We start from the raw sequence: 14,832 nt of genomic DNA, 5'->3' as shown, positions 1-14,832 counted from the left end.
CAAAAAATGCCAGCAAAATGGAAAGGCAAGCTCCGCACATACCCCTCTGAAGCGGAGCTTATGGCCGCACAGCGGTTGATAATCTCTTATGCGACTGCAAAGGTGTTCGAGACAGGTGGAGCAAGCTCCGTTGAGGAAGCCATCGAGGAAGTGCTGGTTTCCCCTGGAGAAGTCACCTTAAGGCCCCCGGATACTCGTAAGCCCGATATTGTAACTTCTCCCAACCGCCCGACGGCAGCTGAGACACAAACCCACGAGGTAGTTGTAATTGGCTCAGCAGAGGGAGGTCAGAGGGCGGAAGATGCCGAACGGTCGCAACAGGACTCGGAGATCTCTGGAACAGCAGGGGCAGAAAATTTGTTTTCTGTGCCCCCAGTATCTACCCCGGTTCGGGAGGGGGTTACCGAGACACTGAGGGGAGCGATGTCGACGACTATAAGGGGAGAAAGCCAACTGGATGGAATATCACTGGTGTTGAAAACGGGTGAGTTAATATCAAGACCCCATTTTCAAATGCCTGTTAAGCCGGATAAAATAACTTTAGAAACAATATGGGACATAATGGCAGTGTTGGTGAAATCGATTGGCTACTTCCAGGATAATTTGGAGTTAGCAGCAGAGCATAAATTGGAAGTATGTGAAAATCAGTTGGAAGAAATGAAGCCAAGGCTGGTTACAGTCGAGGCAGAAATGAAGAAAAACCAAGAATGTAATGTGAAGATTATAAAGGCTATTAATTCGGTATCAAAGAGATTGGAGCATCTGGAAAATATTTCTAGACACTTGAATCTAAGATTTTTAAACTTTCCTAAAATAATTGGTGAGCTCCCATTCATTACATTGAAAAAGTATTTTGCTGAGACTTTGAAATTTCAAGAGGGAGAAATCCCTCTAGTAAATAAATTGTATTTTCTGCCAGTGTCAAATAAAAATAGAAATGCTATGCAGTTGAATGTAAATGAAGGGAACTTGACTAGGTTCTTAGAAGATTCTGCAATGGAATATTATGAGACAGCTACATTAATGGTATCCTTTATATCTGAAAAAGATCTATCAGAGATTATGAAGCTTTACTTTAAAAATATTGAATTTCAGTTTAGGGGGGGCACAAATACATGTTTTCCCAGATTATGCTCCTGTTACTCAAAACAGGAGATGTGAGTTTCTTGCACTGAGACCTTAAGTTCTTGCTCTGGGTTTTTCGTATATTTTAAAATATCCATGCAAATGTATAGTCAAATCTGCAACAGATATTTTTGCCTTCCATTATCCTGAACAGTTGAAATCTTTCTTAAATGCAAGGAGAGTAATTAATCTCTCCAATGTATAGTAATAACATCTAGCCGTGGATCATAATTAGATAACACCTTTATCGATGTTAAGCTTAATACATGCATTTTTTTTCTTGCAAAATTCTTCCTTTAAGTTTCTGACTCCATTCAAGTTTCTTAGTGAAATACAATATGTAAATGTTGAAAGTCAGATAAGACTGTTTCTTTCTCTGTGTTAAATGGGGAGTTGGATGAGAATATTGTATTCTTTTTTCTTTTTCTGTAAGTAAGTGATGGCTTGCTGTTAAAGTTTGAAAATTATAACATAAGAAATTGCCATGCTGGGTCAGACCAAGGGTCCATCAAGCCCAGCATCCTATTTCCAACAGAGGTCAAACCAGGACACAAGAACCTGGCAATTACCCAAACACCAAGAAGATCCCATGCTACTGATGCAATTAATAGCAGTGGCTATTCCCTAAGTAAACTTGATTAATAGAAGTTAATGGACTTCTCCTCCAAGAACTTATCCAAACATTTTTTGAACCCAGCTACACTAACTGCATTAACCACATCCTCTGGCAACAAATTCCAGAGCTTAATTGTGCGGTGAGTGAAAAAGAATTTTCTCTGATTAGTCTTAAATGTGCTACTTGCTAACTTCATGGAATGCCCCCTAGTCCTTCTATTATCCGAGTAAACAGCAGCACCAAATAACAGTACAAAAGAGAAAGGGATTGCACTGGGTGGGAAATGCTTCTCTTCTTAGGAACCTGGACTGCTGTAAGGGACTTTGGACTACATAAGAACATAAGAATAGAACATATACCCATACTGGGTCAGACAGGGGAGGCTCAAGGCAATCTGCTGCCTGAGGCGAGGGATCAGATGGCGCCCCCTGCTCTCTATTTGCCACACACTCCCATACATGCGCACACACACATGTACACTCATTCACTTCTCCCCCTCTTCCATACACACATGCGATCTCATTGTCTCTTCTTACCTCGATTCTCATTAGCCACAGGAGCCTCCTCTTTCCCCAGGCCCACAAAATTCTGCAAACTTTATATTGGTCAAAATAACACAATTTACATGACAGTCTTTTTAAATTAATACAGAAAAAAAGTTATTACTTAAAGATGCAGAATTTTAAATATTTTGAGCAGAATTTCCCAAGAACTTCACTGTAAGAGCGTCCCTTCCACTCGTTCTCCCTACTCCCCTGGCCACTTTGCCCTCTCAAGCCCCAACTCCTCCACCTGCCAATATCTCTCCCCTCCAGCTCTAGCCTCAGACCCCTTTCACTCTATCTCCTCTCCCAGAGTTTGACCCCTTTCTCAGGGGGTAGCTCAAGGCAATCTTCTGCCTGAGGGGAGGGAAGAGATGGCACTCCCCCAACCCCCAAGCACAGTGCAGTGCAGGTCAAATCACTGAGACAGCAAGGAGGTGGTGTCCCCCTTGCAGTCTGGATGATTTGAAATGCTGGGGAGGTGCACAGGCAGGGATCAGAGTTCCCAAAGGCGTGGCAGGTAAGAGTATCAGTGATATTTCTAAGAAGCTGGCAATCCTGCCATCCACTTCCCACCAGTCCCCAGCATTTGCACCTTAGGGAAGTGGGAGGCGTGTGAATGGTGAGGGTCTGTGCCTGGTGCACTCTCTCATGGCCAATGCAATGGCATTAGGTGCTTGGTGAACCTTACGATCTTGCTCTGCCCAACCCCCAGCTCTCATCACACACAACTATGCAAAACAACAACAAATTTTACATGAAAAAGGACTTTCAATCTTCTGATGTAAAAATATCACTTACAGCAACATGGCACTGCTGTGATGCCCAAGAGGAGATGCTGCAAAGAAAACACGTGGAGCCCATATTGTATTAGGCCTATTGTAAAAAATTGTTTGGTTTAGGCTTAGCCCTCAGAAAGCCATGAATAATCAATTACAATTATAATAATATATATATATATGCACTCCCCTTTGTGCATCCCTTCGTGCATCCCGTAGTGTTAGCCATTCCCCATGTTCTTTTATATCCCTTGTTAACAATCCCCATATTTAAATGTTTAATGTATTTGACAAAGGTAACGCATAAGTTCCTGCAAATTTTGTTTAAATGTAAACCGATGTGATATGTATAATCGAACACTGGTATATAAAAGTAAATAAATAAATAAATAAATAAATAAATAAAAATATTGTAATCCTCCCATACCAAAACTGCACTAACTGCCAGCACTCAAGCAATAAGAACCCTACCCATAAAATGCAACAATTCAAATATTACACCAGGCCCTAAAATACCAATACATCACCTATTAAGAAAACAGAACAGATCCCTAAATAGAAACTACATAATAGCAGAATACAACATTTCTATCACACACGAGAACACAGACATTCACCAACAAAAGAACATAAGAAATGCCATACTGGGTCAGACCAAGGGCTGTTAAAGATTTCTTTTTTCATTTTGCTCTAAAAATGGAATTATTTCTTCAATAAACACTTTATGATATATTAGAGAATAATATAGTACTGAATCATTTTCAAAGAGATGCTACTTATTGGATTCAGTCTAAAAATCAATATACTTGAACTAGAGTGCCAATATTATTATCCTCTATTACTACAGGCAATTTACCTTCATAGACCATGCTGCAGTGTGCCTGTGGATTTCCATTGTACTTGCAATGATCTTTATATTTCACAAATATGCTTTACACTATAAGCTAAGAGATCTGTAACGAAAACTTATCCATGATGCACAATCCAAAAAGGAGGTGAACACAAAATTATAAAAAAAAAAATAAAATAAAAATGGCAGGTTATTAAGACATAGGGCCGGATTTTAAGAGGTATGCGCGGGCATACATTTGTGTGCGCAGCCCGGCGCGCACAAATGTACGCCCGATTTTATAACATGCGTACGTAGCCGGACGCATGTTATAAAATCCAGGGTCAGCGCATGCAAGGGGGTGCACAATTGTGCAACTTGTATGCGCCGAGCCGCGCAGCCTTCCTCCGTTCCCTCCGAGGCCGCTCTGAAATCGGAGTGGCCTGGGAGGGAACTTTCCTTCTGCCCCCCCCCCCCACATTCCCCTACCTAGCCCACCCCCCAGCCCTACCTAAACTTCCCCCTTACCTTTATCTTATAAGTTGCACCTGCCTCCGGGCAGGCATAGGTTGTGCATTCCAGCCGGGGCTGATGAGTAAAGATGGCCGGCGCCATCTTTAAAGATGGCGCCGGCCATCCAGTGCTCCTACCATGTGACAGGGGCCGGCCAATGGCACGGATACCCTGTCACATGGTAAGGGCAAAGGGGCATCGGCACCATTTTTTTTAGAGCAGCTGATGCCTGGGAACGGGAAATCTCTCCCCGAGGCCCCCTGGATCTCTCCCCGAGGCCCCCCAAGGCCCCCCTGGACTACCAGGTAATTTAAAAAGGTTTTGGGGGGGTCGGGAGGGTGGGGTCGATTTAAAGGGTCGGGTGGGTTTGTTTTTTTTAGTGGCGCGGGCCTCCCTAAAAAAAAATTAGCAATGTGAATTGGAATCGGAAACGATTCCAATTCACATATCTTAATGATCAGATTCCCCCCCCCCCCCCCAGCCGAATCTGATCGTTAAGACGATCTGGCACACGATTCACATCTCTAGTAAGCAAAGCACTGTTTTACCTGTGAAAATTATTTTGGAAATAAACCCCTTGGGGTGAATTTTAAGACTGCATACATGCAAAGAACACGAGTAATTTTTCCCAGCAGGCTTTTCACTAACTTTCAGAGTGAAAGTATACACAAATGTTCACAAAATGAAAACAGGAAAACTACTCGTGCACATTTACACCCCCTAGTTTGTGTGGCTAATTTTCTGGAGAAAATTTACACGCATACATTTGAAATCAGAAAAGTTATGCTCATGGTTCCAAACTCATTCCCAACTCCAGAAATGCATCTTGCCACTGTGGGTAAAAGTACGAGCATAGAGAACCTGCTCACAAACCTTTACCCACAACCCAGTGGGAGCACTGAGAGGAGAGGACCACCTTGCTGGTGGCAGAAAGGAATCAGTAAGTTTTGCTAGGGAAATTTTTTTTTTTAAGTATTGGGGAGAAGTAAACTATTGAGATATATTATTTAGTGTCTTTGTGTGGTTTTGCTTTTAATAGTCAGTAAAGAAGTTAATAAACAGAAGTTAGTGATCGGCGGGCCTAATCGCCGACCTCACAGCCAGAGCAGCGGCCCCACGGTGCTAAGACCCGCCCACCAACCCGATCCGGCCAATCAGACTGCAGCAGAGGGAAGTTTAAAAACCCTCTCCCTCCGGCGCCGCGTCTGACTGCCTGCCTGCTGCCCATACTCACCTGTAGCGGACACCGCTCTTTCTTCGGAGGAGGGAGGCCTGCGCGATCGGCGCCCAGACCCGTCGGGGTAAGGCCTGTTTGAATTTTCCCTTCCCCCCGGCGGGCCTGATCGCCGACCTCACAGCCAGAGCAGCGGCCCCACGGTGCTAAGACCCGCCCACCAACCCGATCCGGCCAATCAGACTGCAGCAGAGGGAAGTTTAAAAACCCTCTCCCTCCGGCGCCGCGCACCAAAGGAGCACAACAAAGGGGCCTGCCCCTTTGTGCGCCCCTTCGTGCAGCCTCTGAGGACAGAGCAGAACTAATCCGACTTCTACGTAAAGGTTACGCGCGTAACCCTTTGAAAATCTGCCCCCAGGTTTTTAAGTTCTATAGGTAGTTGTGGAGCATTCATAGGAATGCTCTTTTATTGAGATTCATGAGTGAGTGTGGTATGCAAGGGCGAATGTTGTGACTTTTAGTAGCTTTAGTATAGTATAGGGCTGTACAGCATGGAAAACATCTGTTATATATATTGATACAATAAAAAGATATCATTTGTGTAGACAGGGAGTAGGCTGCTACTGCGAAGACTGGTCAGCACGTTCAGTGGTGCTATGTCAGCAAATGGAAAACACTGATATTCACAACTTACGCTAACATCACTGCCGACATAGCAACATTAAAAGTGCCAGCTAAGCTTGGGGAAGCAGCCTACTGTGAGGCCGGCTGAAGATAGGTAGTAGTACAAGTACCAGGAGGGGAAAATAAATGTTTCATTCCTAAAGGCCAAGCCAAAAACACAAGAAAGAACCTGCCCCCACCCCCAAAAAAAAAAAAATCCTAAGAAACTAGAGAGGAAAAGGTTATTTGGAAAAAAAAAAAGACAAATAAAAAGCAGCCCTCAGTGGTGACATCACTCTAGGCAATGTAGAAAATACTAAAAGTGGACATGTTTTCTGTGTATATATACAAACAGCTGTCAGTGAATAGCAACTCAGCTATAGTTAGATTTTAAGTACAGCAAAGACATTAGAGGAGGTGAGCATAAACTGCCTAGATTGCAAACTATCACCTTAAAAAATTATTTGGTGGTAGCATTATACTTTCTTTCTGAAGTAAAATCAGTATATGCAGGTAAATGCAGCATGGATATACGTGTAGGCTGGTTATTATGTGCATTTACAATTATTACACACACAAAATGTTGGCACATACTTTTAAGAACATAAGAATATAAGAAGTGCATGCTGGCGCAGAACGTGGTCCATTGAGCCCAGCATCCTGTCTCCAGCAAGGGCCAGTCCAGATCATAAGTATCTGTCAGATCTCAAATACTTGATCTATTTCTTGTACCTCACTCCCAGAGATAATTGCTGGCTTCCCTAAGTCTGCCTGGCTAATAACTATTTATGGACTTTTCGATCAGGAACTTATCTAACCTTCTTTTGAATGCCACTAGGAGGCTGATGTAATAAGAGGTGCTGAGCCTACCGTGGGTTTTTACTCAGATTTTAGCATGGGGTTTTTTTTTCGGGATAATGTTGCCTAGGTACGTAAAAAGGGCTTTAGTGCCAAAAAAAAAAATACCCGTGTTAAAAAATCCACGGTAGGCTCCGCACATCTGATGCAAATTACAGGGTAATAACCTTAACAGGATTTTCTGTATGGACAAAAACTTAATAAATTATCTGTGTTAAATGGAATAGTCAGGATTAATTTGTTATTTTTGCAAAGAATGTTCCTTTTTATGATTAATTAATTAATAATGTGGCATGTTACTAATTCATGAAACACATATTTGGGCACCATCTGCTCAGCAAGAACGCATTCGCATTCCATGTCTCCTGTGGGAGCCCTGTGAAAACTCAGTGTGAATATCTTTGAACATATAACAAGGCCATGACAAATGTTAACTGCTGAATTCCTTACGTAATGGCTTGCTGTATCCACTTCTTGCAAAGAGCCCAGGAAAGAGGAATAAAGCAGGCAGAAACGTCTCTGATCTGCCCACCACCAGCCAACACCAACATCTTCTGAAGAAGAATCTTTTTCTCTAAAATTTCTGAGATTGACTTCATTTTATAACCATGAAGATACATCCATGTGCTGTTAAATATGGGCACTGTATGCAACCTCTAACCAAGCAGCAGTTCGGACAATCTCCGCTAGAACAGTTTTCTCTGGTACTAATAATCGACGCACATCAATGATTTCCAAATCATATGAGGTTAAGGGATTTTTTCCTGTATGGACATTGTATGAAACACTATTTGGTAAATTAAAAGTTAGCCACAGCTAAATATTGTGACTCGCTACCAAGAGAATTTGCCCCTTCACCACCTCTAATTCTATTCTGCTAAACTAATCCTTTGAGAATACAAGAAATCCCATTGGGATAGCATGAGGGGCCTATTTTGATTGCGCCCTTTTTGTTGAGAAACAGAAAATGTGCTCGGAAAATTACTCTCTTTTTTTTTTAAGTGGTTCTGCTGCTAAAAGTCAGCTGCAAGCTTTAGGGAGCCCATTTGGTGCACTTTCCCTGTCTGTGATCTGAATCAGAAAAAAGTCACAGTATGTTAAACGTGTGGCCATAATAAAAGGTATTTTTGCAATGAGCAGTCTTATTTTGTGTTAAACAATATGCAGTCACACCTTTGCAAAATATAAAGCGGTAACTTTTTCAAAGTGTCGTGTATGTGCACGCGTTTGCTGGCGCGCGCGCACATGGGCACGCTGATTTTTCTAACATGCAGGTGTTTATCCACATATGTTATAAAATCACCTACCCACGCATACATGCGCGAATGTGCACACAAATGCCATCCCGAGCACGTAAGTGGGGGGTTACTTTAGTAGATGCCTGCGAACGCCAGTATTCCCAGGTTACCCAGTTAAAGCATAGGACTTTCATATTCCCCTAGCTTGCCTGCCTTTCTTTTCCTCTACCTGCCCTGACCTTTAAAACCCCACTGACTAGGCTAGATTTTTTATTTTTCTACTTACACGCCATCCAGAGCAGAAGTAAAGATATGCGGATAGGGACCCTGGTGCATGCTTGTGCTTGTAAGAGTTACATGCGCTGGTGTCACTGGGACAATCAGGAATGTCCACGCCCACGCCCCTTTTTTTGCAAAACATTTTTTACCTGTGTACTGGGAGATACATGCATGGCTGTAAACCTTTTAAAATCCTCGCGGCCTAAGCGTGTCCGATTCATGTGCATCTATCTCCCGGTTTTTCCGCATGCAAGCCTTTGAAAATCTACCTCCTAGTGTATAATTGTTATCATTTTTAAGATATTATAATGAGAATTTCTCATATTGGGGCCAATTAACTAAAAGCTTGTTAAAATTAAGACATGCTAATCCATGCTATCATTGATGTCAATTCATTTGTTATGCAAAAAGGCTTCCGCCATTGGCTCCACTGTTCTTTCCCTCAACTGTCACTGTTCAATTTATAGCTCCTCCCCTTGTTTTTGGATTCCCTCTAACATTATTACCCTTTTTGTTTTTCCGCGTTCCTTGTAAAGCCTGTTGCTGCATTATGTTTTCTGTAAACTGATAAGATGTTCCCAACCATTGCCGGCATATACAAATATTAAATAAATAAATAAATAAATAAAAAATATGCGGCTATGTTAAATGTTAAAGAACTGGTATATGCTAAACAGGTGCACAGCATGCTAATGACCTCATTAGGACGGTGACTTTTAAACAGGCGCGTGTTTGCACACGTGTGCGTGTTTGTCGGACCAGACACAGGTTTTAGCCCAGTCTTCTTGTATCTCAAATTCAGTGGAGTGACACAGAATGGACTTTGTCTAGTCCAGAGCCTGGGTGCTTACTATACTACCTTAATAAAGGCAGGACTGCTGGTCCTAGGGATATCTTTGCATATGCCGTTAAACACTTATGGTGGCTACTTTAATGCTAGAAAAATAAGCCTCTGGCAGCAGTTCAGATGGATTCCTCCTGGTTCATCTACTGCAGTCTTCTAAGTGCAGTCATTTTTTTCTACTTTTACAATTATTTTTTAAATAAAAAGTATACATTTATTAGAACTTCTCCTATTTTACAATTATCCTTTTTTGAGCGAATTCCTCAGTTGTATACGCTAAATTATATTTTCTATGTAGCAGTGTGACGCATACACAGGGGTTTGGAAAAGATTTAACAAAGTAGATCCCTAATTTATTTACATTCCTATAGAAAACAAGAAAGCAGGAGGAGCTTTCAAAAAACTTAAAAACTTATTCTGTCACATAAATGAAATAGAAAGCAGGAAAAGGGGCCCTAAGGGGACCATTTTCAGTTGCTATCTGGCCAACAAACCCCCTCATTTATCAAAATGTGCTAAGGCGTTTTCGCATGAGATAGCACCATATCGTATGGTGTGATGCAAATCTGAAAAAGAGGAGGAGTTAGGGGGGGGAGGTTTACAATTTTGTGAAGTCCTATTGCATGGCTTTAACTACAATGTTTTCAGTAGCATTAAGCTGTGTGATAGCTTGTGTTGTGGAAAGGTGTTTATGATATCTCCTCAAAGGCCTATTTTAGTAGGTTTGAAGCACCAGCTTAGCTATCTGGGAGGGGGAGGGGGAGAGAGAGACTAGCCATAATGTCTGCTCCCTAGATAGGTATTTGTATCCCTATGGGAGGCCCACCTAGTAACTCGAGGTGAGGTTTACATATTAGTGTGGGGGATTAGGGGCCACTTTCACATTCAAAGTGAGACGTACGAACAGAACAGTGCTCTCTTGTGAAGATTTGATGACCTTCGGAGTGAGGAAACTCACCCAAAGATGAGATTTGTGCAATATTCTCTCCACCTAGCTTGATGTTACTCAGGTAGAGAGTCCATCAAGTTAAGTTGAGAGAACATTGCACAAATCTCATCTTTGAGTGAGTTTCCTCACTCCAAAGGTCATCAAATCTTCACAAGAGAGCACTGTTCTGTTCGTACGTCTCACTTTGAATGTGAATCTCTCTCTCTCTCTCTCGACCATTAAAAATGGTCCCACACTGGTTATATGCAGGAAATACAACAGGTCTGGCACTTATCACAAAGTGTGAAACAGTTATTGCAATTTGCCCTAACAGCTCTTCGCATACATATTAGCATAAAACATGCCCCTTTTGCTATCGCATGTGATACTTATAGCATTTTGATAAATCCAGGCCAAAGTTAGCTAGTTAAACGTATCTGTCTAACTTTGGCAGCTACATAACTTTATCCGGCTAACTTTAGGTTTGCTCTATGTCATTAGCAGAGTTAGCTGGATAGGTTATCCAGCTAATTCTGAATATCAAACGAGCCGGATAATTTACTGAGCTAACCTAACTGCACTCTGGAAAGCCCCTGGAATTCCCTACGTCATCTAGCAAAATTATAGATGGCTGAGTTATCTGGCTAAACTTTAGCTAGATAAATGGCTGAAATATGGAAAAGTCAGCATTTAGCCAGATAATTTCTGAGTTATCTGGCTAATGCTGTTGAATATGACTTTCTTAATGATTTTAAATGCCAACTGAATTACATAAAATAAATGATAGTATTGCAGTTTTAAATAGTAAGAGAACAAGCAAAACAGCAGTTGACAAGTAAAATCTTCTCTAAATGCTATCATTGTTTAATCAACTTATAATACACAAATATGTTTCCTAAGTAGTTGGCTGTCTTCTTTGTATCTATACAGCTCAAACTGGTAGGAGTATGTAGGGAAATATTTTTATTGTGTTTTTCATTTCATTATGGGTTTTTTTACGTTTTGTCATTTTGTTTTAATTTTTTTGTTTCATTTCGTTTAGTACATGCTAAATGGTTTAGCATGTTTTAAAGTGATTTTATGTGCTCTAAAATGGTTTTAGCAGGCAGTAAACCATGAAGCATGCGTTAAACACTTTAGCACATGCTAGACAAAATGAAAGAAAGCCCATCCTTACTGACTGGCTTATTTGTATGCTTTCATTCAGACATGATTCAGCTAATAAGGATCCTGTCTGGTACTTGCATTATCAGGCTCACATCCTTCGTTTTTTGTCAGAGACAGATCTGATGTCCTGTACCATGTGGCCTTGTCCTGTGGCTATGCCTGTCTCTACTGTGTGTTACGTGAGGGATGTGCAGGGAGCTATATACAAGGCAGCTGAATCAGGCAGCTGCGATAAACAGATGAGCTGTCAAAAACATTTCTACTGTTTTTTTAATCTCTTCTTTGTAGGAGATATTTCTCCTTTGACTAGCAGTCTTCCTGGTGGCATAAAGCTTAACAATAGAGATGTCACACCTAGATTTTTACATCAGTGAGATCAATCTTAGACACAAAAAAAATGCCTTACAAAGTTGAAACTTATATGTACTCTCTCAAACAGCCAAACATTTTCTTTGTTTTTTTTTTTTCAGTTTCTCCAAACATCGGCTGTAATTGTTAATACATCATAGCAAGAATAGCCACAATATAATCCATCCTGCAGTGAGATAACAAAGAAGATGGAACTGCAGTTATCTGTTATGATGCAGCAGCCTGTCTCAAATCCCCAGACCATGTGTCTACCTGATGTGCACAGACAAGATGCCCTAGGAGACCAGTTCTCAAAAGAGTTTTGCCGGGCACCTGGAGGAAGGGAAACCTTTTCGAAAACATGGTCTTTGGAGAGATTAGGATGATTTCACACCTATATGGAGTAAGAAAATAACTTTACCTTCACAGGTCAATCTGAAGAATGCCAAACCAAGACTGAATGATGCACTGACGTAAGTACAGTTCTCAATCAAATCACAGGAGATACACTGCCTGTTGAAGGTCCCATTTGTGTTTGCACTGAAAAGCAAAGACATGAAATAAGGACAATATCTAAATATGTTAGCCAGCTAACAAAACACCTGTAAACACCTTCTACAATGTGAGTGGCCACAGATTAAAACTGTTACCATTTGATTCAGGTGCCAATATGTTTCTCTTCACTAGGGTTGAGAGTAAAAAAAAGTCATTTTTATGCAAGATGTTAGTAGGAGATTAACAGCGATGGATTGATTTTTATAGCATAATTAAGGTTTGTGTAGATGTGCAATGACAAGGAAGGTTGGTATGTCCAGGTTCTTTTCTAACTTTATTTAAAGGGTTGCTACTCTGGAAAAGCCACATATGATGTTTGCGCTTGTTGTTTTATATCCTGTGGCTATAAGGCTCCCTTTCACCCTGTTAGCTCCAACCCTTAAAACACCACTGACCAGCCTGTTTTTTGGTTTTTTTTTTGTTTGTTTTATCATTACATACCACTCCATGGCAGTAGTAAAGTTATGCAGCCAGGGAGACCGGTGTGGGCATGTGCGTGTAAATACGTACACGCATATTTCATGTTAAAGCTCCGGAATGCTTATGTCCCACCATTGCCCTGCTCAGACCATGCCCATGCCCCTTTTTTTTGGGCTGTCTCACTTGTGCGCACACTGGGAGATACATGTATACACGGACGTTTTTTTTAAATCCATTCAGCATGCGCTGGCCAAACATACTTGCGTATCTCATGGTTTTGGTGTATGAAAATTCAACTAAAATTGTTCTTTTCCTGCTATTAAACACTGAAACATAGAGATGACAGCAGAAAAGGACCAATGGTCCATCCAGTCTGCCCAACAAGCTCCTGGAAGTTTCTGCCATGCAAGTCACCCCCAAGCTTATCAGTTCCAAAGGCCGTCAAATAGTCAGGGCCCTTGTTGCTTGTGGTTTGAGTCCAATTCCCCATTACCTTCTGCTGTAGAAGCAGAGATGGACATGGATCAAAAAGATTTACACAGGGCATTTAAAGCATTTTCAGCCTCATTTAAGGAGACCTCATCAAATGTCTGCCATTTAATTCCTATTTGCAATTCAGTATCATCATATGCAGAACACCTAGATTATTAACTGAAGCAAGTAAAGTAGCTACCTTATTAGAACAATAATCTGCAAATTGCTGACAAGAGGGACATTTTATTCCACTTATAAAAAGAGGTGGTTTATTTAAAGATCTAAGCAAGTGGAACAATGTAAGCGATCGATTTGGATTAGCTTTGAATTGTATCAGGTAGTAGTCCTTTTTTGCTGAATCAAAACTTGCTCTGTATACCTTCCTAGCCTAATGGAACCGAATCACACATTCCTCTGTACTGTTCTTCCACCATTTATGATCAGCTCGACACATAGCTTGCTTATTAGCAATTAAATTCTGGTCAAACCAAGGGTCATACTCAAAGAAGTATTAAAACTATCCACAAAGTTTTCTATCGATTCTGTAATTAATTTGCTTTTAAGCCCCATTGGGTACACAATTGTTCATGGTTTAGAGTCCTACGCCGCATTGCGAACTGGTAATTGCAATCACAAGCTAATTAAATGATGACCGTACCATGAAAAAGCTTCATTTTTTAAATGTAAAATTAAATTAGAGCCACTAAATTCCTCAGGAATGATTAGCAAGTCTAGTACATGAACAGTCTTTTGTGTAGCACAATAATTTAATTGTGAAAGTTGCAAAGCACTCAATAATAGCTGTAAATCCTCAAATAAATGTTTTGGTGTATTAACAAAATGGAAATTAAAATATCCTATCCTAATAATAATGACATAAAACTGTCCCTTAATGAACAAATCAGCCTCATCCAACCCTTGTGGACAATATATTAAAGTCCAATCATCAAGCTTAAAATTTCCATTTTCACAATCATGTACTATTATCTTCTTTTTTCTGGCTACTCATCTTATATACCAGTGGATGTGGATATTACATTTACCACAGGGGAGATTAGCATCAAGTAATTCAGCTCCTGTAGAAAAATAATGATGTTTTTTAAATTATAGAGAGGGAACTATGGATTGATTGATTGATTTTTGGTTTCTATGTGGTGTCCTGCTCAGGGCAATTCACAAGTCCATCACAAAGGAAAGTCTGAGCAAATTAACAAAACAATGGAATGTCATCAATAAATAGTAACCAGGCTGGGGAGGGAAGGGAAGGGGGGTTCAGGGAGGGCAAATGAATTTAGGCATCTGGGCAGGCAGGCCTGATAAAGTGGGTTTATAAAATGAACTGAAAAGTGTTTGCATGGGGATGTCTTGTCTATCAGGAAGTCATTTACTATATTCCAGTGAAAGGGCGCTAAAAGGGAGCACGTGAGAGGACACCTGCTTTGTGTCCAGGGGAGACCTGTTATCTTGATGGCACTCTAAT

At 40.9% G+C, this 14,832-nt stretch overlaps 1 protein-coding gene across 1 annotated transcript in view; it reads right to left on the bottom strand.

Moving 5' to 3' along the window:
- DPP6 (dipeptidyl peptidase like 6) overlaps positions 1–14,832 on the bottom strand; it is a 1,747,714-nt gene that overhangs the window by 135,384 nt on the left and 1,597,498 nt on the right. Inside the window, exon 16 of the mRNA XM_029588457.1 lies at positions 12,325–12,443. Coding sequence (XP_029444317.1) covers positions 12,325–12,443 — 119 coding nt within the window. The remainder of the gene's footprint in view (positions 1–12,324; positions 12,444–14,832) is intronic.

Source organism: Rhinatrema bivittatum, chromosome 2 (genome assembly GCF_901001135.1).
Source record: "Rhinatrema bivittatum chromosome 2, aRhiBiv1.1, whole genome shotgun sequence".
NCBI classification, from domain to species: Eukaryota; Metazoa; Chordata; class Amphibia; order Gymnophiona; family Rhinatrematidae; genus Rhinatrema; species Rhinatrema bivittatum.
The sequence above is the reverse complement of the archived record's forward strand: the minus strand, read 5'-3'. Positions and strand labels throughout refer to the sequence as shown.